General features: G+C 33.5%; 1 protein-coding gene across 5 annotated transcripts in view; it reads left to right on the top strand.

Moving 5' to 3' along the window:
* Positions 1 to 22,709, top strand: part of PARD3B (par-3 family cell polarity regulator beta) — a 1,277,739-nt gene that overhangs the window by 702,815 nt on the left and 552,215 nt on the right. For all 5 annotated transcript variants that reach the window (XM_074298957.1, XM_074298956.1, XM_074298955.1 and 2 more), the window contains 4 exons: positions 6,215 to 6,340; positions 7,866 to 8,221; positions 14,743 to 14,882; positions 16,493 to 16,621. In XM_074298957.1, coding sequence (XP_074155058.1) covers positions 6,215 to 6,340; positions 7,866 to 8,221; positions 14,743 to 14,882; positions 16,493 to 16,621 — 751 coding nt within the window. The remainder of the gene's footprint in view (positions 1 to 6,214; positions 6,341 to 7,865; positions 8,222 to 14,742; positions 14,883 to 16,492; positions 16,622 to 22,709) is intronic.

Below are 22,709 nucleotides of genomic sequence, written 5' to 3'. Positions count from 1 at the left end.
TAGATTTTAACCATACCATGGCAAATATAGCCATAACATTAATTTCCCTATTGAAATAAAATTAATTCAATTGAAAATGATGTATTATAGTCAATTGAGATGCCAAAAGTCCACTTTATTGCTAAATCCATATTGATTGATGGTCATTAATATTATGTCAACATTTGGAGGATGTTTTTTTATATACCTAACATAGATGTTAAAAGTTTTCCCTAGATAGAAATTGAAATTTGTGCCTTGAGAGATAATTTTTTTAAAAAACCCACTTAGAGTCTAAAATTACTGGATGCAAAAGTGACATCACTTTTCACTACAATTCTGCCTCAAGCCCTAAAGCTGAAATTGGCATGAGTAATTTTTTTTCAAAATCCATTTTGCATTCTAATCACTGCATGAGATACATTAATTGGTTAACTTTCTTAAACCACGAAAAATGAGACATTGAATCATGTAATTTTCAGGCTAGAAGGGACTTTAAATATGTAGTAGAACTCCTTCATCTCTACAAGAAACTAAAATGAGAGACTGAAATGGTTTGCCCCAAGGTCACCCCATTAATTGGGGCAGTTATAGTAGAACAAACATGACATTTAGAATTTGAAGTTGTGGGTTCAAATTCTGACTCTTTTACTTACTAGGATGATTCTGAGCAAGTCATTGAGCATCTTGGAGCCTGATACTTCCTATGTATATTTAATGGTCTTTTAAGTTTAGAATTTTATAGAATTATAAAAAAGATAGGAATGTAGCACAGCATATAAGAGCTCCAGGTCTGAAGTCAGGAAGACTCATCTTTTGAGTTCAAATCCATCCTCACCCACTTATTAGGTGTATAACAATGGACAAGTCACCACAGGCTCTTTGCATTTTCTAATCTGTAAAATGAGCTGGAGAAACAAATGGCAAATCAGTGTAATATTGGGGCTGATGAAGAGTTGGACATGAGTGAAAAATGGCAAAAGAACAGAGTTATAGATATCATAACCTTATGAGTCAGAACTAAAACTCAGATTCACTGAATACCAGTACAGAGTTCTTTCCAGAAAAACAATTTTCTTGTAAGGTTATTTGCCATTAGTTTACTGCCCATGAATATTTACTCCGTGCAGCCCACCATATTAGGCAAATCCAGATTTAGCAATGATATTTGGGTTGGCATTGTGTACAGCAGGTAGCCATCTGCTACCTGTAATTGCCATGTCATCACCTTTTTGCAAATACTTTTGATGCCAACTTCTCATGGAGATGAATGCCCCTTAAAAAGAAATGAAGTGAAAAGCTGGTAGAGCCCATTGGCTCATTCCCTGTGCATGTTAATAACCTTGTTTATAAACATTATGGGTTATGGCACTGAACAAGCTGTTTTTTTGACAGACAGGATGAATATTTACCGAGTTGTCTTGAGAAATTGGAATGTTTTCTGGCAGAAGTGCACTGATACAGCTTTGGAACTACCAAAACAGTTAAATTGCTAGTCCTTTTAACTTAATAAACTTGAATATAGTATAGGAACTTTCCATTTTAGGCAAATGTGAGGAAATGTGCCAAGTGATAATGAACATGACTCATTTTCAACAGTTGCATTGGAGGAGTTTATATTATAGAACAGCCAATCAACCTCCCACAGTGTCTGCTATTGTTTAAATGTGGTAGATATAATAAGAAAACTGAGATTACAAGTATGTGGCTCTTATAATTTACTCTTTGCATTTTTGATTTTCTATAATAGAAATGATATCTTGCCCAAAATTTCAAAATAATTGTACAAGAAATATGGTTTTATGAACTGATAAGCAGGGAATGGGCACCTTTCCATTCAGTAACTCAGTGGAATCATTCTGCCGTTTTTTTACATTATCCACTAGTATTATAGAAAGGAAATTTAATTAGAAAACACATTAAAATAATGTAGAAGTGGAGACATGAACCAATAAAAGTTAAGGAATAATGAGTTCAGCCTGAGAAAGCATACTTAACTCAAGCCATGTGTCTCAATACATAGAAAGATGTCAAACAAGTGGCTGACTTTACAATACCATATGGTTTCACTGTTTGGGTATAGTAGAGTAAATTAAGGTCACAATGAAAGACTTAGTTCTTAATTTCCTTCCATTTTATTAGTTTGTGTTATTAATTCAAATTGAATTTATATTTAACATTTTGATTAAGATGATTCCAGTTTAATATGTGTATATATAGTTTTTATTTTTCTTGCCTCCCAATTTCTAATTTTTAATATAGTATAGTTACACCTGTTGTGAAACAATTTAGCCTAAGATGGAATATTGGTTATAAATAGGAGTCTTCTTTATTAGTCAGTGGTCTAATAGTTAAAATCTAGCATATGACAGGATGGCGAATGGGGTTTTTTTGTGTGTGCTTTTATTTCCCAGGATCACTGACCTTCAGAGGGAAAAAAAAATAAATGACATCTATTCACAAATTAAAGGCAACTCGGGTCTCTTTTTGTTCTTCTATTGGCATATGTATAGGTGATACAAAGATATACAAAGAAAAGCATCCAGGGCATGATAAGAAATACATGAAAAGAAGAAAGGAAGCTGAATGGAAATAAAGAGAAGAAAATCACAGAGAGAAACATAGCACATCCTTTGGACTTAAAATATTTTATGATGAATACTAGTGGATATGAACTGTTCTTGAGCTATAGTTTGTCTGTAAGCTGATGTGGAACCAGCGATCTACCATTTTTTATATTTTTAGTGCTCATATTTTACAAATAGTAGGCTCTTAGTTATTTGTTTAATTAAATTGATGCTATTGATAATTTATATGATTTGGCATTACAGTTAGCTGATAGAGCACTCTGCTTGGTCCTTGTTTCTGAATGAATTAGTGTCCACAGTGAAAACATTATCCTTTGTGGCACACCTGTAATTATGAAAGTATTTTCATCATTTTGACTGAATGAAATTGTTAGGAGTCTTCTGTCTTTGCTGAAGAATAGAGAGAACAGAAGTCATCGTGTCATTCCCCAAAACAGTAACATCCTTTCAGTTTTGAATTAAATAAAATTAAATTTTACATAAATTTATTTCATATGTAGACATGTTCTGTCAATAAGTTCTTCATAGAAAGTTAAGTTTTCCAGGTCAGTAGGGTCTTTATTACCTATGACAAACTATGATCTATTAACTAAAGCTTAACCCTTTGACCTGAAAAAAAAATAATTTAACTAGAAGAATATCAAAGTAATTCCTAGAAAGTAATTTTACATGACTGATGTTGGGCAGAATTAAGTTAAAGGAAGAGTTAGGCTGCCTATTAGCAAAATACTTTCTTATATAAACTATGGTGTGAGTTCCATAATAGATTTGTTATTGAGAACTCAATATTTTGGAAATCCAGATTTTGAAAAAAGAAAATTCTTTTCAACTAATAATATATATTCTGGTCTTTACTTTTAATAAATATTAGTGTTTCATGGAATGTTTACATTATGTCCTTTATGTTATATATTAAACATTGTACTATTTAGTCTTATAATTATATTGTATTTTGGAGATTCTATATTCACTGTTTTCATGCTGTCCTATAAGCATCTTAAATCTGACTTGATTACTGGATCTTTCATCAAATAGCAAATATAATCCCAGTTTTCAATTTCAAATAATACTCTGCAAATTAATTATCTTTCTAGAATTTAAAAATTTTGAAGTTTATTTTCCATTGTAAACTAACTACCTTGAGCTTTCCATAGATTAGGCCTATTATCTGTAACTCTTCATCATTATGTAGTATTATTCATTGAGCATTTTTGCATTGGACATATTCCAGTAAATATCACCACATGAGCTGTGCTCATTCAAGAATCCAGAATGTCTATGTTAATTAAAACACTAACCCCTTAAGGCAGTGACTCAATATTTGGGGACTAATCCAAACAGGAACTCTAGGTTTTCACCTATACTTTCATTATTGCCTGCCCTTTTTCTACTTGTGACCATATTATTCTCTCATAAAAAGTGCTCATATTTTATTTATATTTTAGATTTAGAGAAAAGAAACCATTGTAATATCCCGCCAGGCACCTATATAAAAGAAAATGACAAAGTCATACAAATACAAACACTCCACACACACACAAATACACAAATGAAAACTGCATTTACTATATGTCTATACACTTTAGAATTCTTCTTACAGATCTGGATAGGGCAAATAAAAATATTTCCCTTATTTTGAGCTATAATTAGGATCCGTCAGTTTGGGAGAAAAAGAGGAAACCCCCCCACAAAAAACCTGATAGAAATATGTGTAATTGTATTCCTTTTTTTCCTCCTTCTTAATCAAATTCAACAGTTGTAAATAACAGTGAAAAATAACACAGACTAAATTATATTTATTCTTTTCCATTCCTATTGATATTTATCAGTCTTGTAATGACTGCATTCTTTTTTTTAAATCTGCATATGACAGCCAGATTAATCAGTCAGTAAGCATTTATTAAGTACTTACTATGTATCAGGTACCATGCCAAGTGCTGGGGATACAAAGAAAGCCAAAAATATACTAAAACAATATCAGTTACTAAGATATTACATATCTTAGTACTATCATGTCCTTACTCAAAAACATTCAAGTATTATTTTCTATTAAACTAAATGTATTTCCCATTCCCTATTTAATCTAGCTCCACTCTACCCTTTATATATTTTGCCTTATTTTTGATCCCATTCATGCTCACTCGTCTCCTTATTATTTTATAAGCATATACTCTGATTGTGTTTGGTCAGATCATAGAGATTTGGAGCTGCAAGGGTCCTCAGAGATCATTTGAACCACTCATCTTAATTTACAGATGAGAAAATTGGTTAAGTAACTTGTCACAAGTCTTGTAACTGGCAGCAAGTTTGAACCTGCATCATTTAACATCAAACTCAACACTGTTCCCATTATACTATGCTGCCATGATTCTTTGTATCTCTTTACTTTTGGTCTTTTTTTCCCATTACCTGGGTATCCCTCTTGCTTCCCTTTACTCTATGCTCTCAATCAAAACATGTAGATTTTTCAGTGTAAAGTATAATTCTCATCCTCCTTCTGATGTCTTTTCTAAGAACTCTAGGCTTTCATTGATCCATCCTTTTCTGAATTCCTATTTAACTTATAGACTTTACTGAACAATAGAGCGATTGTTTCATATGGATTGGCTTTGTTCCCTCTAACTTGTATTACTTAGTAATTGCCTAATAAATATACAATTGATATTGAAAAAGGGAGAATTTAAAAGTAAGCCAATGCTTTAACTTTTGTCTGGGTCACAAGACTCTAACCCACTGGGGTTAGTACATTGCAGTTTTTATATGCAGTCTGTAGCATTTATTGACTGAACCATGCTTAACAATAAATTGTACCGATATCAAAAGTAATTTTTATAAAATATAATGAAACTGATGGATTTTATTGGTTAAAGGAATGACAGCAAATGACATTTGCTTCCTGTCATTGATATGAGGGGGACAGTATCACTTAGTCTCATCTACTCTACAGGCTCTGATCTTATAGCAAGAATATTGCTATATTTCATATTGAGACTCTGAACTTGGGCTGTTTCTAAATTCAGTGACACTGGGTTACTAAGTCTGTATTTGTAGCCTTTCCAAGGACCTACTAGAACTTGGGTTTCACTAACATAACCTTTAAAAGCTCAGTTGCCCCCATGTCAGTGAAAAAACATCTGATCTACAATTAATTAAACTAAAGCTAGATAAATTTCAGTCAGTTCATTTGTAGTGTACGTGTATATGTGTGTGTATTTTAATAAAATGTATAAAAGAAAAATAATTTTTAAAATTTAATTCAAGATCCAGTCCATTCTTTTTTTTTTTTTTTTCTAAATAAAGAGTTACTATCTTGATTCTATTCTCTGATTCACTCATTACAGGAAGTTATGCTGTTACTATCCAAACAAGTCCTTTCTTCTCGATTCCAATAAACCCTAAGAATCTTTGCTGAATTACTGGAAACATTGGAAATGAGGTTACAGATTAATGCTCTCTTAGTTGGTATAATGTGTGTTTTCTTTCACTAAAGATATGTTGTAAACTCTCCCATTTAATTAATGATTCAAACAGTAGTGAAGTAGGTAAGAGACACTGTTACTTTGGATGAGTACTTCTTTTGAAATAATTATATATGGATGACATGTGATAACTCTGATTTTATTTTGCCCTCAATCTTTGTGTTTCAGGATTTTAGGACTGTTTATCCGGGGTATTGAGGAAAACAGCAGGTCTAAAAGAGATGGACTATTTCATGAAAATGAATGCATCGTAAAAATCAACAATGTGGATCTCATAGACAAAACCTTTGCTCAGTAAGCACTTTTTTATTGTTGTATTTACTTTATTGATCCCCAGAATGCTTATAATAGTTATTGAGCTCATTATGGGCAAAATTGTAGGTAGAACTTCTGGTCAGTTTCCTACAAATGACCCCCAGTACATCCATTTAGAAATGCATTCTATCTTTTAGCACACTCAGGGGTGGCCCCACATGTGTCACTGGCAGCCCTGTATATGTTAAGCCATAGACTATAGCAAACCTTCCTGTCTGAATGGTTGTCATGCTTTGGTATCAATGGATGGCGTTTGTTTTTCTTGGAACGTGGGTCACTTAGGCTAGTGTTTAATGACTATTTTCACAGACTGTTGATTCAGCTTGTTAATTAACTTACGAGATGTCAGCAATATCCATTAGTCTGAAAATCTGTGATAGGAGTTTGTCAGGACTCAATGACTAATAGAGGCTAAAATAAATAATTTTAAATTAAAATACGTGCCAAACATTTATCTTTTTGTCTTCATGTGCAAATTTTATGAATCACCCTACTGTAAAATGTTGCAAATACCTATGCTCTAGCTGTGTTAAATCCCTGTAAAGTAGTATTCTTATGATTTAGATTGGGTGAGATGAAAAATAAATGCATACTAGTGAATTCTAGGATATTAAAAGCATGCTAAGGACAACTGTTGTAGACTTCTGGAAACCAAAAAAAAATGTATAATAAGCTTTTTAATATGCTAACACTCACTAATAAAGATTAGCAGCCCCTGATGATGACATGTTCAGAGATGCTTGGAAAATGGGTCACTAACCCAACTGCCATTTTTAGACAATGCACACAAAGAGATGATTTTAATATGATAATCAGCAAGTAAATACAACCCCTCTTACCTTGGTACCTTAAAGAAGGTTAAGAAAACAAATACACAAACAAAAAGAGCAGTGCATTGTATGGATCCTCTGTGAAGGAATTTATGGAAGTACATGGAGAGTCATGGTAAGGAGGATTTTATTATCTCTAAAAACCACACAGAAAAGATCAAAAATCCATTTTAAGTGTGAAGGTCCTCAAATGCATAGTCAGGTGTGATATATTACTTCTGAACTCATTCTTTATCTTGGTTCATCGATAAGAATAAAAATATGAAAGCTTTTTTATGAACTCAAGAAAAATTTACATAGAAATAAAGGTTGCTATGTTTAATGAGTTGAAAAATTTCTAGATTAGGTGATCTTAATGTTTGGACCACAAAATTGTTTTCTCGATACTTTGATAACTTTTTTTTAGTATAATGCATTTCTTTTATAATTCTACATATTTTATGCTATGCATTTTGAAACATTCTCCTGAGATAGGATACATAGACTTCACTGGACTTCCTAAGAGGTTGATGACACAAAAAGTCTAAAGTTCTCTGCTTGAAATTCCCCAGTTCTTTTGATACTGATGATAATAATCATGAATAAATAAATTATTCCCTCATCGTTTAACCTAATGATTATAGTTATAGAAGGTAGTTTGCTATGTACTAAAATAGAAATGGTTTTCTTTCAAGGGCTCAAGATGTCTTTCGTCAGGCGATGAAATCCCAAAGTGTTCTCTTACAAGTGCTTCCACCAGATAACCGTGAACAGTATGAAAAGTCAGTCATTGCACCTCTTGGAATCTTTGGTAACAGTGATGTTTTCAGAACAAAGGTATCCCCTCCAATACAAGTAAAGTCAGCATTGAAAACAATGAATCTGACAGGAGCAAGAAGTCTGGAAGCAGACACACAGATTTCTAGCCAACAAAACAGGAGCCCCAGAGTACCAAGACTAGGAAGAAAGCCATCATCACCATCACTTTCTCCTCTAATGGGGTTTGGAAGCAAGAAAAATGCAAAGAAAATTAAGATTGACCTTAAGAAAGGTAATTATTGAATCACAGGTATTATGCTCTATTGTGACATTCAATATGATTATGTGGAGGCTAAGTTAATTCATACTCTTTACATTACTTTGAGTAAATGTATAAAAAGTTAGAGTGAGTCAAGTATGTGCTTAAGTAATTTTCTACACATTGTTCCTATGATTAGGTTGGTTTTTTTTTAAATAGGGAAATAATAAATGCACATTGAAAATAATTTATGTCATCATATAAGAAATTAGAATGATTTCTGTTTTCCAAAAGCACAACAGCTAGATGGAGTTCCTCTTCCCCTTCCTCTTCTCTCTCTGTTTGCAGGGGCATCACACCTTTACATATTGGGACCTGTCTAAAGGAATATAAATTTTGATCATTTATACATCAGAAGCTAATTTAGGGTTTGGGGGTAAAATTTATTTTCATCCTGAATTATTCTATTATTGTTGTGTTTTTTCCCTCAAAATACTAGAGGAATTAATTCTTTTGTCTCATTAAGTTTTCATTTATGATTTCTTGAAATGTAGCTCTGGAACAGGCTTTGATAAAGTCCATTGGAATTCAAATGGAGCTACTATGCTTTAAACCAAAATACTGGCTCTCAATGATTGGCCAATATTAGGTTCCAGCCCAGTCTTCACTTGTTCATTGTTTGGGTTTTGATGGTTCAGAGTAAGTGTAAATAGCAATTGTTTCTCTTTTAGCCAGAAATCCTAAGAGTCTTCAGACCCCTCTGTTTGATTCTTTGATGAAGGCAAAATAGGCCATCTTTTGCCTCAGTGCTCACCTATCCTCAATCACTGAATGGGTCTTGCTTGCCTCAGACAAACTGAGATCTGGGAAAGACCTTGTTTAAAAGACCAAGATCCCTTATTGCACTAGGAACCATAGCCAATTGTCTTAATCTGTGTCTTGTCATTGGATTCCAATAACTATTGAGGAGAGAATAAGACTGATGACTTTGCACAGCAATTTGTCACTTAAATCCAATTCACTTGCAGGTCAAGACATGATCTTTCTGATTTCAGTAGTCTTTTTTGAGAGTTAAGAATGAACAACTAGGTAGGCAGTGGATAAAGTGCCAGACCTAGAGTAGAAAGGCTCATGTTCTAGTCAAAATCTGACCGCAGACATTTACTAGCTGTATGATCCTGGGCAAGCCAATTAAGCCTGTCTCAGTTTCCTCATCTATAAAATTAGATGGAGAAGGAGAACTGGAGAAGGAAACAACAAACCGATGAGTTTGGGATAGCAATTCCTAGTTTGAAAAACATAAGGCACATAGTGCAAGCTACATATGACAAATTCAGAATAGCTTTCTCTTTAACAAAAGGTACTTTATTTATGAGAGGAGGTAATGAACAAAATGAAGAGGGAAAAGAGACAACAAGAGTGGTAAATATGAAATATATTCAAGAGAGTATATAGATAACAAGGACAGAGGTTTTAACAATTCACAAGAAAAAAGATAAGTTCTCGAAGTAGAATTCACAATTAACCAGGAGGAAGGGAATATGCCATGAAGTGGAATATATGCCATTAACTGGCAAGCTAAATCCATAGAGTTTAGCAGACTAAACCCAAAAGGAATTAGCAAGGGAAGGGTATTATACCATGGATTGACAGGTTTATCCTAAAAGGGGTTTAGCACCCTAAAATAGTTAGTTGTAACAAGGAGAAAGACACCAAAAGGTATGGGTAAGGGGATGAGAAGAAATGAGGCAGAAAGCCACAGAAGGCTAACCCCAAAAAGGATTTAGTAAAGGTGGCATAGGCCATGGACAGATTTATAGAGAAAATTTAACCTTAGGGGTTTGACATCTGGGCTTTCAGATTGGACACAGGTAGAGCCCCAAAGACCGACAGGAGTGGGACTGAAAGGCTGAGCTAATTTCATCACAAAGAGCACACCTAATAATCTAGGAACTTTTGATTTCCATCTGTTGACCTCAAATAGGCACTGGTAGAAGGAACATATATGCTTTTCATTGGTTATCCTCTACTTTATAGAAATAGCATATCCTTTTTTCAGATCATATATGTATTTTCATTATATTCTTTTAATAATTATATAATTTGCCAAAACAATAATAATTTTCAACACTGACACATAAAGGCTCTGTGACTTGGAAAAGTCTCTTTACTAAGTCTTCACTGCTCAAATCAACTCTTTAGGATTATAAGTTACAGATAAATGGTAAATATTTATTATTTTTCTTTTTACTGGGAAATTTGTTGTCATGTATTTTACTTATACCATAAAACTAGAATAATAATAGTTCATATATGCTATATGGTGTATAAAAATGCTCTCTTTATATCACTGTAAAGTGAATAGTCAGTATTAACACTTAATAGTATTAGTATTATTATTTCCATTTTACAAATGGTAAACCTGAGTTTCCCATGTGATTGCACTACTAAGTCTGACCCATTAAGGATCAAAGTCAAGATATAAAGTGAAACCAAGTCTCCTGTTTCTATTTTAGAAATAAGAAAATAAGTAGGAGTGAATGAAAAGAAAACAAAATAGAATAAATAAAAACTATAGTAGCTGAATCACTTGGAAGACCTCAACATATTCCCCCAGATGACCTTTTCTGTCATGTTCTCTAATAAACCTATTCAATCATAGAAGATTTTGGTATTCAGAAGGAATATTTATTATTAATAATTTTCTTGTAACTAAGGCATATCTATCCTCTATTAAGAACTACCACATATTTAGATTTACTTTACAAAGAAATAACTTCTAATTATTTAATTTTGAAAATCCCTAATTAGTGTTAGCTGCCTTTTTGCCATTTCCATGGCTAGATCATCATAACTCCAAAATATTCATTGAATTAAGGACAGGTGAGCAGAAGGCATATGTGTCCATTGTTAGTACGGTTTTATATGTGTTAAGATTATATTAATTGGAAACCCACTGTTCTGGAATTTGTAATGATTTATATAAGAACTAGCTTGAAATTTACCTTTGCAATATGAATAAAGAGTTTGCCATGCAAATTATTAGTGTAAATAAAATTTCTGGGAAAATGTTTGAACTACTTAAGGAAATAAACTCTTCAAATCATCCAAAAGTGCTTCAGAAGCACTCATTTACATGTAAACAATCGATATGTTAATTATAAATCATACAGTTCACTCTACCAACCCTCACTTCATTAGCCTAATTCTAGTAGTGGGAGGTGAACAATGAACATTATAGGCCAAAATAAGATGAATCCCAGAATGGGCACTAGAAAAGAGAAAATGTGACTCTAAGCCAAGCAGGAAATGATTGTCTCTAATGGAAATTAGCATAAGCATGGAGACCAGCTGGGTACTATGGGAATGACATAAACATTAGACTTTCCAAAAAGGAAAGGATAAAGAAAAAGGTATGTTAAAATAAAGGAGATATAGTAAATAGAAGATGCCTAGGAACTCATTGAATCCAAGAATAATTAAGGTTTAGGAAGGCTTCATTTATAACCCAGTAAAGTAGAAATTTGCAAGTAATTATTATGCTAGTTTTAGGACTGGGGAAGTGAGGTTAAAAAAAAAAAAAAAAAAAAAAAAAGAATTCTATCAGACTATCTCCAGCATCATATTATGCAAAAGGTGTCCTAGCAAGTTGATTAGTACATATATATTTATTTGATTTGATTTGATTCTAGTTAATAGAGAGAGGAGAAGAAAGAGGCAGAAAGAGAGAGAAGAGAAGGGAGAGAAGTTGGGAAGTAAGTGGCAGACATAGGGAGGGAGAAGAGGAGAGTAAATGAATGCTACTTTGGATACTCTAGATCGGTGAAATTATCCTTTATGGTTGTCCAATTTCCTTAACAGTGATTCAGTAGATTCACCAAATAATCTTAACTCATTTTATTTAGTAAGATGGTTTCCTTCCTGGAAAGAGAAGACATTGACATAGCTTTTCCAGTACAACTTTTAGTTGTATTTCTCATTTAAATAAATGGACAAGTTGGCTTTCTTGTATAAATTTTTCTCATTAAAATTTGAATAGCAGGAGGTCAATGACCCTCAATAAACGAAATTCTGTGGCTCTGAGAAATCAGTATTTAGCCTCATTTTTCTAAGTCAAATGCCTAGGTCCAGGTACTATCCTAGTACAGTTTTATTATGTAGGTTACATAACTTGTCTGAAAGTAATAAAACCTGCATTTATTTTATAAATCAATCAGTAAGTATCTATTCTGTCAGACACTATTCTAAACATTGGAAAGATGAAGACAAAAGTAGCACAGTTCCTGCTTTGAAAGACTTGACATCTGAACAGAGAGATGACAAGTGCAAATATAATTGTATATAGAGAATCTAAACAAGGAACACAAGATCGTTTTGGGAAGGAGGAAATGAGCAGCTTGGGGAGAGAGATAGAGATCAGGATAACTACATGAGATGCTTAAACTGAGTTTCATTGTCAAGTCATGAATTTCAAAAGGCAGAGATGAAGAGAAAGCCTATAAAACACACCCATGTCTCCCCCATCCTGAGCTAAACTTCTCCAAAAAGCCATTCTTCTATAGGTACCTCCAATTTCACCCTTCTTACATGTTCTTCTTAACCCCTTACATTTTGACTTCTGACCTTATCAATCCACCAAAAATGCTCTCTCCAAAATTACTAATGATTCCTTAGTTACGATATCCAATGTTCTTTTCTCAATCCTCATTCTTGATTTGTCACCAGACACTATTGACACCAGATCACTCTCCTCCCTGCTTTTCTCCTACCTATCTATTCTCTATCTCCTGGATCCTCCTCCAGGTCATACCTTCTAAATGTTAGGTGCCCCCTCAAAGTTCTGTCCAGGGAGCTCTTCTCTTATCTCTTTATATTACATCACCAGGTGAACTCAACGACTCCTATGGATTTAATGACCATTTCTCTAAATCAACTCCAATTGATTTAATTACTATCTCTATACTCATGATTCTCAAATCTACTTCTCCTGCCTTAGTCCCAGGTGACCTTGCATCTCCAACTGCTTGCAGACATCTAGAACTGGAAATTCATAGGACATCATAAACTTAATATATTCAAAACATAACGTATTATCTTTCTACCTAAGTTCTCCACCGTTTATACCTTCCCAATTATTGTGAAGGGCAGTACTATCTTCCCGGTCCCTCAGGCTCACATCCTAGGAGTTATTCTAGATTCCTCACTATCCCCAATATCCAAGCTGTTACCAAGTCCTCTTGATTTTACCTTTGCAACATCTCTCTAAAACACTCCCTTTCTTCCTCTGACACTGCATCCTTAGAATTTAAAAATGTTGATTGTTTTGTTGATTGAAATAATTCAAAACTATAGAAATAGGATAAAAGAGGAACACATGGCATTCTATGTAGGAAGGGACCAGGTTGAGACAAACTTTAAATATCAGAAAAATTATTTTTGAATCTAAAGGTGATAGGGAGCCAATTGAGTTTGGAGTAAGGGGATGCAGTGAAGGGCATTGATTGTGACATAATAAGATTAGTGTTTTAGGAAAATTACTTCAGCAGCTGTGTGGAGGTTGGAATGAAGTGGGTAGAAATAAAGTAAAGAGACATAGGAAGAAGGGGGTATCATCATAGCAGCACAGCGAAAGGTGATAAGACCCTAACCTGTGGTAGAAGTTATTTGATTGAAAAGAATGGAATATATGGGGGAAAATGTCATAGAGATAGAAATTAAAAGACCTGGAAGTGGCTTGGATACAGAGGACAAATAAAGCATAAAGAATTAAGGATGGCATTGAGGTTGGAATCTGAGTGATTAACTTAGTGATACCTTCTTCAATTTATATATACATGTATACCATACACACAATCTGTGTTTATACACAAATACATATATGTATATAAGTGTGAATACCATAAACATGCACTGTGAGTGCAAATGTGCACAATAAATAACTCTTTATATATATATATATAGATATATATATATAATGTGTGTGTTTATAAGTATATATATATGAGTTATACATAACATACAATATAAACATATTATGAGTTATACATAACTCATTATGCTTTCCTAATATATATATATATTAGGAAAGCATAATGAGTTATGTATAACTCATAATATGTATGTATTATATATACATTGTATATTATATGTATATATATATTAGTTTGGAGGAAAGCATAATGAGTTCTATTTTGAACATGATGAGTTTGTGATGCCTGTGGGGCCATAATTCAGAATTTTCAAGCTGAACTCTCCTTTGTTTATTTGATGTAATGATATTTTAAACAAAGCTTCTTATACTCTGGGTCACAATTCCATGTGGGATTGCATAATTGAATGAAATTATGATTTATTATCAGTAAATTTTTAATTTGTATACCTATTTTATATAGCCATATACCCTTTTCACATAAAAAGTTTCTCTGGGAAAAAGGGGTTCCAAGTGAAAAATATTTAAGAAGCCCTCTTTTATAGCATTTAATTTTAAGTCTAAGGTCATTGCCTTGTAGAAGCTTATTATTATTTTGTTATTGTTTCCCTATGTTTTACTTTAGGTCCCGAAGGACTTGGTTTCACTGTGGTTACCAGAGATTCCTCAATACATGGTCCTGGTCCAATTTTTGTGAAAAATATTTTACCCAAAGGAGCAGCTGTGAAAGATGGCCGTCTGCAGTCAGGGGACAGAATTTTGGAGGTTAGAATTTGAAATACTGTCCTCAGTGAAATGAAATCTTTTTCTTTTGGCTTTGAAAATATTTTCTAGTAGTTTAAATCCAAAAATAAAATTTGAAAAAATTAATAAGCAACTACTGGTCAATCCATTTTTGAAAGCCAAATAGTATGAACAAATAGTTCTAGAACATTTTCCCCTTCTCCAATATTCTTCTGTCCTATGAATGTCAACTTAAAATTAGAATAGCTCAAACTGAAGCCAAACCAAAAATTCAGGTTCACTCTGAATCACCAACTGCAAGGCCACATGATCCAAATCCCTAGCTCAAGCATCATCTGGCTTCTTTCAAGTAGGAATAAACTAAAAAGAATAAAAATTCTTATCTCCTCAGCTTGATATGTGCCAAAGTGATATCTATAACTATAAACAAGCATTACCTGGGCTAAACTGGAAATGGAAGTGTGCTGGAGATTGTGGATAAAACCACTGAATGCTGTCAAGCTTTTTTCTTAGTCATCTGTGGTGGGTCATTGTGTCTTTTAAGAAAGAAAATCCCCTTTTGCTGAACACTGGCCAACTTTGGTAAATTAAGGTGTTCAGGTGAGCTCCTCTATAATGACAAATCAGACTAGAGGTTACATAGCAATTCTGAGGTAGAAGCCAGATTAGCTTCTCCATTAGCAAATGATAGTCCATTGACTCTAAATTGAAAAAAACTTTAATAATGTCTATTAATGAAATTTATTAATGCAGATAAGAAAACATCTATTAAGCCTTTTACATGTGCAGAGCATCATGCTAAATGCTGAGGGTACAAAAGTAAAAAAAAAAATTACTCAATTCCTGCCCTCAAGTAATTTATAGTCTAGTAAAGTATTAGTACAGACACACATATATAAATAACTTAAATTCCCAGAAGTATGATACAAGCAAATAGAAGATGTCAAAAGAATGAGAGATTGGGGAGGTAAAGTGGCCTCCTCCTAAGAGAAGTAATTAAGATTTTATGAAAATAGTAGCACCTGAGTAGGGTACCCACCAGCCAGCATGTATAACAAATCCATTCTAGAAAAGAATGACTATTCATTTCTAGTGTTATAGTAGTTCATGGCTGCTCACTGATCATAATAGCATAAGAAAATGCCAGGGAGGCATTTAAAATCTGTTGGAGGGCCATACTTTGGTAGTGTTAGTTTGATTTGTTTTCTTTAATGGCATATCTCATACCAATGCATGGTAATCATGTAAGCAGTTTGCAAAATCTGTTTCTAGTAGATTCATTTTTTTATTTGCCTCTACCTACAAGCCTGATGTGTCTCAGTGTTTTGCTGCTTTTTCTCTAGAAGAAGAAGGGGTTGGAGAGATTACTTCTGAAAAGGGCTCTTTGCCCTTTTCAGATCTCTGGGGTGTGAATTTTTTTTTTAATAATAATTGTGCTTCATTGTAATTTATTTTTTTATAATCTCATATCTTTTACTTTATGCATTTAAATACATTATTCTGAAATGGGGTTCTTAGGCTTTATCACACTTCCAGAGAGAGCTATAAGACAGATGAAAGGTTAAATACCTCTGATCTAGATGATAGCAGGTATTTTAATAATTGCTCTTCCTCTGATTTCAATTTATTAGGTGAATGGCAGAGACATTACTGGTCGAACTCAGGAAGAACTTGTAGCCATGCTAAGGAGCACTAAACAAGGAGAGACTGCATCTCTTGTCATTGCTCGTCAAGAAGAAAGCTTCCTTCCTCGAGAACTGGTAATATTTATACTTCAGTCTTCTGACACATTTAAATATCTGAAAGGCTTCACTGAATTCTCACTGATTAAGGTTATAAGATTTTTGTAATTATTAATTATTAAATACTAATTAAATTAAATTAATTAAAATAAGTTAAATAAAATTAATATAATTACAAAAAATATAGTTTTTATCATGACAATTAGAGAAAAAATAAATAACGAAGGGCATTGGTCACAGTTGTGTCTATTTATTAATGAGGTTTATCAAAGATTTAAATAGAAAAGAGGCCTGTTAACAAATTTTCAGATGGTGAAAAGGTGAGAGAGTTAGTTAATAATGCATGGGATGACACCAAAAAACTTCACTAGATGAGAACAATGGGCAAAACCCATCAACCCCAAATTTAACAGGGTTAAAGATAAAATCCCACCTCAAGGTCCAAATAATCAATTGCATAATTAAAGGAGTAGCCTTAAAGTACTTTATGGAAATACCTAACACTTTTAGCTGACTACAACTCATTTTGAGTCAACAGTTTGAGAGGCAAGTTTAAGAACTAAAGCAGTCTTTAGTTGCATAAACAATCTCTTCTAATTCTACATTGACCAACTACTCACTGAAGTTTATAAGAATTTCTGGTAAACTAGAATTTTATCTAAATAAACAGTGACATAATAATGAGGTAGGTTTCTAGAAATTGTCATCTGATGATATTAAAAATGTCCAGCCCATTATAAAAGAATGGTAGACTTGATCACCGACTTTTAATATTTGAAAACTCATCACATGCAAGAAGAAAGAGATTTAATTTTCACTTTCTATATGCCAGAACTAAGACCAATGTTTAGCTTTTAGCAGTAACCAGATTTTGACTTAGAAAATTTTCTGATTTTCTAACAAATAGATCAGGTGATACTCCACACCTGAAAATGTTCAAACTGGGACTGCATAGCTCTTGAACAATTGTACTGTAGAAAGGATGAGAGGGAGAGATTTCCTGTAAGATTCCTTCCAACATCATGATTCTATGACATATTCATGTGTGTATCCTAGGTATGTAAATTTGACATCCATGACATATACATATGTATATAATTTTCCCATTATTTGAATTTTGATGGAATTGTATTTCCTTCCTAGAAGTAACATCATAGGTGTAGCTCAGCAAGGAATATTTAAAATTAATTAATTTTGCAAATATGAGACTTTGGGTAAAAAAGACATTTTGGATGTATAGTGAATTTTTTTTATAATTTTTCTCTAAAGGAAATAGATCTGATTCCTAGTCATTCAGGAAAGCAACAACTATCTAATCATGTTTTGTGATGAATATTCTTTGTAAACATAACAAAATCAAGGACTTTTTCGCAAACATTTGATACTAAGAACCTAGAAACTTTGTGGAAATATGGAATCTTATTCTTGTTTCTAATTTCTAAGTGCTAATGTATGAGAACCATAACAGCACTTTAAATAGAGGTTATCTTTGGCATGGCTCTGAGTAGGAAATACATTTTGTTGTGGTAGATGTGCAGTTTTATTTGAAAGGCTATAGTAATGAATAGGGTGCTATATGATACATCTTTGTGCTTTCTTTAAAAAGAATGGGGATGGGGGAAAAGGTATTACTTTGGTCTCTTCTTTCTTATCATGATTGATGAGCACACTTGACTTTCCAATGAGAGTCTGGCAGGATGAAGGAAGGACAGCACTTCCTCCTTTTGTCTCATCCTATCTCTTTTGAAGAAAACAAATTGTGTTTATTGTTTTCCTGCTTTGAGGCACTGTCCTCAGCTTTTTGTAAAGCAGTTTGTTTTGGCTTTTAGTTTTTCTTGTTGTTGGTTTTACGCTTAATATTCTCATCTGCAACCTACGTGTTGCATATTTTCTGACATTTCAATATCCTTCACTTCCTTGTTATTACTAAGTCTTGTAAAATCTTAACTTCTGTGACCAAGGGAGAGAGCTGTCAGCAGTCATGCAGGAAGTTCCAATGTAGGTCTGTGTCTCTGATGTGACCTTCCATCATTCCCCAGCCATAGCCTCCATTTCCTGGACATTTTCCTGACTCGGGACCTAAACTGAAGTATGTTGAGCTAGTACATTTCCTGCTTTGATATTCTCCTCATATTAACTCAACCTGAGGACCACACAACATATTTAACAAGCCTTATTTTCATTAGAGGAAGATTGTGTGACAAAACACTAAGATGAATTAAAAAATTAGCTGTCCCCAACTAACCCTTTTACTCAAAGTGACTTACCCAGAGTCTAAAAATCTTTTCATTTTCATATATTCTGGCAACTGATTGGTGGTGTTTTGTGCTCAGAGAGAGCATTTGGGTAGTAGAAATGAAAGAAAAGAGTGTCAGTTAATAGAATTGTAAGGTGGAACTGATGTGTCTGGATCTCCACTCGAAGGGAAAAACTCTACTATTTCATCAGTGGTTTGGTGTAGTCTAGTCTGTGAAGGATATGTCTAGTTCTTTTTTTCTTTGATACCTGTAATTTTTTCACTTCTTTCTAATGGCACAAATCAATCTGTCTCCTTCCTCCTCTTTTTATCTCTACCCTTTTTTTTAGTTTCTTGATCTCTTACCTACTTTTAATTTTATTATTCAAAATATTTTGTCTTTAAATTTAAGTGATTAAATATGTGAGATTTTTGAAATATTTAAAGAGGAAAAACAGATGATTTCTCATTACATTAAGGTATGTATGTATCTATGCATATAATCATACATTTATGTGTTTTTTATGTGTGGCTGTTGCTTTCTCTTGATGGGTAGAGAAGGATCCCCTGTCATCCCTTTGTTAACCCCTCTTTGCTAATGTTTCATTTTCTAACCTGCTGTCTCATTTAAAATTATCCTAAAAATCACAGCAACCCCTGGTGGGTAAAACGAGCCGTAAAAATTTCAAATGTATTTATAATTTCTCCCTGCCATGCTTGCCTGCTATTAAATTCTGGCCTCTGCAAGACGGATTAACTATATTTCAAGTGAGCAAGTTGTTCCCGCCTGGTGTGATAGAGATCCAAGAGGTACCATATTTGTCATGCTGATTTGACCTTCACTTAGGAAGATTGCTTTTGCTTTGAAAGAAAGATGCACAGGTGGTGGCTTCCTTAACAAGGAGAATGCTTTGTGAATTCAGATGCAGCTGCCATGCTTTCTTGGGCCAGAGGACTGCCCTCACAAATCTTAGGTAGCTCAGGAGCATTCATGTTTTTATTCAGTCTGTTTGTGGTTAACATAAGAGAGACCTGGCAGACATCATGGATGCCAAAATCTTTTAATGTCATAAATCACAGAAAAATAAGGCATGGAAGAATTTAAATGAACCCTCTTTATCTAATTCATTATTTCATTTTTCCTAGTTATTTAAATGCAACTAGCCATTGACCTCTGATTTATGGTTTCCCAGGGACACTGAAGAAGGATATGCAGAATATTTTCTATTTGGTGGTGAATAAGAGAAATTAAGGGCAAGTTTTGTGAATATTTTCTCCATTTAGAAGAAAGGAACAAGAATACAAGTTAAAACCAAGATAACATGTTTTATATGAGCTGATGAATTGTCAATACACTTATTGCCACCTTTTCTTAGTATTTTGAGGTTTTCTCAAATATGACAGAGATTCTGACTTAGAAGATATTACAGGCTTCCCAGATGAATTAAGTAAATTCTCTTTATTATTAAGTACATCAAATCTATGTTAGAGGCAATATTTCTGCTCCTTTTCTTCAAAGCAAGCAAAAGGCATTTATAAACAAAAATATTCTTAGGTCACTTAAAAAAGTCACAAGCTCTGTGTAGCTCAGTTAACTCCACAAGCGACAGACAGGTTGTCATCTGCATCAGTGGAGAAAGATTTTCAAGATGAAGAAATCACAGATCCTTCAGCTATCATTCTTACTTTCTGGTTCTCCTTCCTTGTCTATTAGAATTCTTGCTAAACTGGTGCCTGGAATAGGATATTGTAAATTGTAAACTCTTTATATATAATTTCCTTCTCCCTGATCCCTTGAGCCTCCTAGGGTTCATTAGATTGGCAGGGAGGGATTGTCCTTTCCCTTCTTCTGTCCCAACTGTGTAAATCTTTTGGGAGGAGGAGGTATAGCTGCTATAACAACCTGAATGAGTGAGCATCTCCAATTACAATCCTTCAGTGAGAAAGAGGACTTTCTATTAGCCATCTAGTTGAGCTTGTCTTACATGTGTTGTTTAATCCAATTAGAGTAAGTTCTTAGAGAGCTACAGCTCTTGTTTTCTTTTTCTTAATTTTTCTTAATTTTTTCTTAATTTCTTATTAAAAAATCTTAATTTTTTTCTTAATTTCTTAATTTAATTAAAAATTAACTCATCTTTTAACACATTGGCTTATAATACACTTAGGAAGATGGATGATGCATGTATGTATATGTGACGTGGATGTGAGAATTCTTTTAAAGAAACATTTTAATAGTGAAGAGGAATGAACTGAACTGAGATGCAGTAATTGCTTTGCTGCTTTAGGGGCTCCCAGCATTGCTCATGCCCAACTCTGACCCTTAGAAGACTCTAAAGATTTCCTTGGGTACAGGTACAAAGGCAGTTATCTGGAGTCACCAATATTGGCATGGCAATGGCAGAGAAAAAGTATTCTGGCTTTTTGCAGTTCAGCATTATTGAGATATGATTTCATATGACTATGTCATCTCATTTCTCTACCTATCACTGTGATCCCATGCAATAAATTATGGTGTGGCTCCCTAGTGCCTCTATGATCACTGAAAGAGCACCAAAGTTAGTCCAAGATTTAAGTCTGAATCTCTATTTGCTATTCAAAAGCTGTATCATGTTGGATTAGAAATTGTACTTCCCTTCTTGGAAAAATGAAGTGATTGGATCAGCTGATCTTTAAAACCCTTTCAGGATCTATGATTTTCATACCTAACTTCCCATGAAGACAGAGATCTCTAACAACAATTAATATTTATTCGAGTAGTTCAAAATATCCCCAATGACTATATAATATATCAAGTTAAATCATGTTAAGGTAATCACTGTGAAAACATTTAGACAGGTAAGTCAAATAGTGGTCATATACTAAAAATAACAATAATATTTTGAAATTGCAAAACACTTCCGACATTCAACACTCTGAAGTCAGAAATTCATATTATTTTCCTTTGTTGCCTTATGGGCAACTCAGGATAAGAGACCATAAGAAAGATCCCTCATCACACAGACAGTATGTGGTCTAGGATTTGAACCAAAGTTGCTCTCATTCTCCTAAATCTCCTAACCTCTTGTAAGACAAGGTAAAATTGATTGCAAAAGAATATATGCTATTTAATATTTTTAGATTTGAAGACATTGAAAATTTTTTCAAGTTCTGGTACCAGAAACTTTATAGAATAGAAATGATGCTGCAAATAATGTCAGTTTTATTAGATAAGTCATGCTAGGTGGATTATCATAGCTATTCCAATTTCAGTTGAATTCAGTCAAAGTTAGGATTAAATTTTTGAATGACTGCTTTGTTTTTCTGAGTGCACTTCCATTTTGATGTGGAAAATATTCTGTGAAAATTTCAGGCACAATTGAGTTGTGCCTCTTTTGGCGAGTTGCCCCCTTTTTTGGCAAGGAGCCAGTGCTGAGTACAATTGAGTTACACAACTCAATTACACCTGATTTATTTAGGCAAACTCAATTGTACTTGACTTTTTGAAGGCACAACTCAATTGTGCTTTGAAATTTCCACACTCAATTTGATTGTGCTCAAAATTTGCCATATGCAAGCTCATACCTTGTAGATTCACACACTTGCCATAGGGAGACCCAGTGGAAAGTCTCTAAAGATTTGATTGGCAATATTTTTTTTTCCTGTAGTCTTTCCATTTTTGCCTACTCAAATACTCCTTGACTCTCATCTTCCTTTTCTACTTCCATAAGATAAATGTTTCTTGCATAATAATCATTGAATAAATGAATATAAAATGGCTTCCTTAAAATAGTTATCCTTAAATATGCTGTCTTTGCAATGGACCCTACTTCCAAGAGAACATTGACTAGGCCAAGAATTTTAAAGCACTTGGGGAACATATCATTCTTCAGT

This window comes from Sminthopsis crassicaudata, chromosome 3, assembly GCF_048593235.1.
Source record: "Sminthopsis crassicaudata isolate SCR6 chromosome 3, ASM4859323v1, whole genome shotgun sequence".
NCBI classification, from domain to species: Eukaryota; Metazoa; Chordata; class Mammalia; order Dasyuromorphia; family Dasyuridae; genus Sminthopsis; species Sminthopsis crassicaudata.
The sequence above is the reverse complement of the archived record's forward strand: the minus strand, read 5'-3'. Positions and strand labels throughout refer to the sequence as shown.